Genomic DNA, 3,899 nt, shown 5'->3' with positions numbered 1-3,899 from the left:
ACGATTCCAGCTTTGTTGTGACTGATGAAAAGTCAGCATGAGCGCACACAGCTTACATCAGAGCTCCTCCTCGTGTCCATACTAGATGACAAGATTGCCTAGAAAAGCAACCTCAAATGTCAGGAGGACTCTGGTGTTCCAGGAAGAAATGCACTCGAATTTTCATTCAAAAGTACGTGTATATGCAAGCTGCAAGAGGAACTAGAGCTGATTCCTCAGGGGAGACAGACAGAGAGAGAGAAGCAGGTTCCTCAGGGATACAGAGAGAGATGGAGAAACTGGTTCCTCAGGGAGACAGACTGAGAGAGAAGGTGTTTCCTTCGTGGAGCCAGAGAAGTGAGCAGCACTAGAGCTTTGCCTACATCACGGTCTTCCCTGGGGACCAGATTGTCCGACCGTGCGGAAGAAGAGCAGCTGCAGACACTCCGCAGGAACAGTGCACTCTGTGCCTGCTCTTCATCTCTCCTTTCCTGCCGCTAACTCCGTGTTGATGAGATGATTTCAACATTTGGAATGTCAAGAAGATGAGAACTCCAGTGTCCTTTTAGACTGCACTCGACCCTTAGTATTTGTTTGTGGACTCATTTCCATAAAGCTACCTCTTCTGCCATTTCTTCCTGACAGTGTCACCAGCACCACATAGCACTGCATCCCCCCTCACAGCAGTGGTCAAAGCGCATGAGATTTTCACAGGCGCTCCAGCCTTTCTTTAGGATTTCATTTTAAAAGAGGACTTTCAAGTGTGGAACAGAAGAAGTCCTCACGTGCCTCCAAAAAGCAGTTAGACAGGAGCTCCTCCTAGAGAGTTTTATGGGATGTAGAGATGTTATTTTTAAAGGAGATACTTTCCTGATCACAAATTAAGGAGACGTGAGAAGGGGGCTCCCTCTCTGCCCGATGTGATCTCAGCAGGCTCTCTTCCTCCCTCCTCAGAGTCCAACATTCCTGTGGGGGATGTGGTCACGCTCACCAGCAACTGACTGACAAAGTGTTTCCTGTACCTTCACCACATAAATGGGGCAAGAACTCGGATCTTAAATATCACACAGGAAATTCGTGGCCACCGTTCATGATTCTTTCTACACAAAATGCTTAAAAGGTGTGAGGCAACAACAGGTGACAATTGAGAACTGGTCAGACCTATGAGAAAGATGTTTCTGCTCCTGCTCCTCCTGGTGGCTGTCCTGCCACTCAGCACTGAAGGAGGTAAGCACCTATTTCCTTCCCTCTAGTCTGGCATGTGTCACCTCTAACGTTTCCACAGTCTTTCTGTCAGGCTCTGTCTAAGGTCTACTTCTCACTTAGTTAACCTCAAATTTTGCTGAGTCCAGCTCCAGCACTGGATAAGAGGATTCTGAAATCACAGTGAACTACTTGTAATGGCACCTGGTGAGTGAGATCTCAGTCATATAAAAGTGAGAAATTGTGAAGATATCATAGCACTCCCTTGGAAAGATACAGGTGAAAATGACGCCTGAAAGTTCTAGTTGGCCAAACCTAGAGTGGCCGCTTTGTCCTGGAGCTACCACCTGGATCGAGCTTCGGACACAGCAATTTGAGGTTTTCTCATGGCTTATAGAACAATCTTGTTGTCTCTGAATGGTGTGGTTACTATGCTTCCTTAATCAGAATGGAGAAAAGGCAGCCCGAGTTTTTACCCCGCTAGTGTATCATGCTAACACCAGGCAAAGCCCAGTACTTAATTGAGGAGGACTCCAGGTGAAGCATGGGACAGAGGAGCAACTGAAGTTGGTTTATTGGTTGTATTTTAGATCTTCTGGTCACTGTGTGCTGCATTCTTCCTTGATGGGTACTTGAGGCTGTATCTGACTCAGGGAGAAGTCTTGGCTCCACCCTCACTGCACGAAGAAACTGAAAACCAGTGGAAAAGTAGCATCATGCTTTAGCCCTGCGTGATCATCCACAGAAGCCTGGGACCCGTCCTATTTTAATTAATTAATTAATTAATTAATTAATTAATTAATCAATTAGATGAGTTTTTACATACTAATCCCAGTTCTCCTGTCTCCTCTTTTCCTTTTCTCTTATACCCACCCCACTTCCCCATCTGCTCCCCTGGAAGTCAGGGACCCTGTATGAGGTGTGGCAGATGCTACAAAAGGCTCTCTTCTCCACCAGATTTGTTGCACCATTTCCACGAGTACACAGGTACAGAACAAATTTTCTCTTCTAGGAAAAATCTTTTGGGGTACAGAAGCTAAACCCCACTCCCATCCCTACATGGCATTCTTAGAGATTTCTGAAAGCGAATCACACCAAAAACAATGTGATGGCTTCCTGGTGGAAAAAGACATCGTAATGACAGCAGCTCACTGTAATGGAAGGTAAGCAGAAGCAACCGGCTTTGTTGCCTGGGACTGACCAAATAACAACAGATACGGGTTGTCCCTAAACATAGACTAAAGGCGAAGATCAACCTCACTATTGTATTTGACCTAAATTGCTTGTGGGATATGGGACCAGATGGTGTAAGTGAAGGATCTGAATGGCTGGGGAGTTTTCTGAAGACCTAGAACACAATATTCCTCATTATTTTCTTGATCTTTGACTCAGGCAAGCTTTGCCTTAGACGGAGCCCTCCACCTTCAGTTTAGAGACTGATTGATTGTTCCTATGTTGTGCTTAATCCATTTTATTTTCAAGAGAAATAACTGTAACGTTGGGTGCCCACAATATTAAGCAACGGAGTAATACTCAGCACATCCCTGTTGTTAAAGGCATAAGTCACAAGGACTATAATCGTGACACAAAGGTCAATGACATCATGCTACTGAAGGTACCATTTTACTGATTATTTTTGGTGCACTACCAGAGATTACTAGGGTATGCTTCCAGTTTTCTCTCTGGGTGGCTAGTCTATGGTCCCAGGCAATAGAATGGATCTTTGGGGTCTCTGCAGGTGGGGAAGGTACAGGCAACCCCATGTGTGGTTTAAGTTTGCTGAGAAGCTGGAAATGAACTCTTCATCTTTCTGACCAGCTGAAACACAAAGCTCAACTCAATAATGCTGTGAAGACCATTGCCCTTCCAAAGAGCCAGGACTGGGTGAAGCCTGGGAAGGTGTGCACAGTGGCAGGTTGGGGACGACTGGCCAATTGTAGTCTACCTAATACACTTCAGGAAGTAAAGCTAGAAGTTCAAAATAGCCAAACATGCCAAGTAATTTCCAGAGACTACAACAACTCCATCCAGCTCTGTGTGGGGAATCCCAAAGAGAAGAAGGCTACTGGTAAGGTAAGGACACGGCTGTCTTCAAATGTTTGCTCAGGGACAGAGTTATAATGTAGACACACAGCCATGTCTTCTCCCACTGTACAACTGTTGATAGTCTAGGGTTATGTAGGGATCCGCCTACAAGGATCTAACATTTTCCCTTAATCCTCTCTCCTTTCACTTTGGGAAAATAAGAGAACTACAGTCTACTGAGACTGAAGAAAGGACACATTAGGCAGGGACACTCCAGTTAGTGAGTGACAGAGTCCATAAACCTTCATCCCATTCAGGACAGAGGTCCATGGTGGCCCTTAGTCTTTCCATCTGAAAAGCCAGGTCTCAGTGGGAACAGAGAAGAATGGGGAAATGAGTGTGGCTGGAGGTGATAAGAGGATAGTTACAGGGACTTCTCCTTTTTATGTCCACAGGGAGATTCCGGGGGACCTTTTGTATGTGACGATGTGGTCCAGGGTATTGTCAGTTATCAATTTTGTACCAAGAAACCTCCTCGGGTATTCACCAGAATCTCAAGCTTTATTCCTTGGATTCAGGAAGCAATGAAACTCCTGCAACAATCCTAGAAGACAGCTCTATGTCTGGTCTAGTGTCCAACATCCTGGGGTACAGCTATTTGAATCTTAATAAAAAAATCCGTCTTCATAAAA

The 3,899-nt window shown here is 45.2% G+C and overlaps 1 protein-coding gene across 1 annotated transcript; it reads left to right on the top strand.

Moving 5' to 3' along the window:
• The first annotated feature begins 1,046 nt into the window (after positions 1–1,046).
• On the top strand, positions 1,047–3,899 carry LOC148120197 (mast cell protease 8-like). Its single transcript, XM_087912093.1, has 5 exons — positions 1,047–1,206; positions 2,195–2,345; positions 2,665–2,797; positions 3,001–3,255; positions 3,663–3,899. Exons 1-5 carry the CDS (start codon positions 1,143–1,145, stop codon positions 3,813–3,815), a joined length of 756 nt encoding a protein of 251 aa, XP_087768219.1. The 5' UTR covers positions 1,047–1,142; the 3' UTR covers positions 3,816–3,899.

The sequence above is a fragment of the Myodes glareolus genome, chromosome 12 (assembly GCF_982192425.1).
Source record: "Myodes glareolus chromosome 12, mMyoGla1.1, whole genome shotgun sequence".
In the NCBI taxonomy this organism is placed as follows: domain Eukaryota; kingdom Metazoa; phylum Chordata; class Mammalia; order Rodentia; family Cricetidae; genus Myodes; species Myodes glareolus.
This window is presented reverse-complemented; position numbering and strand designations above follow the sequence as displayed.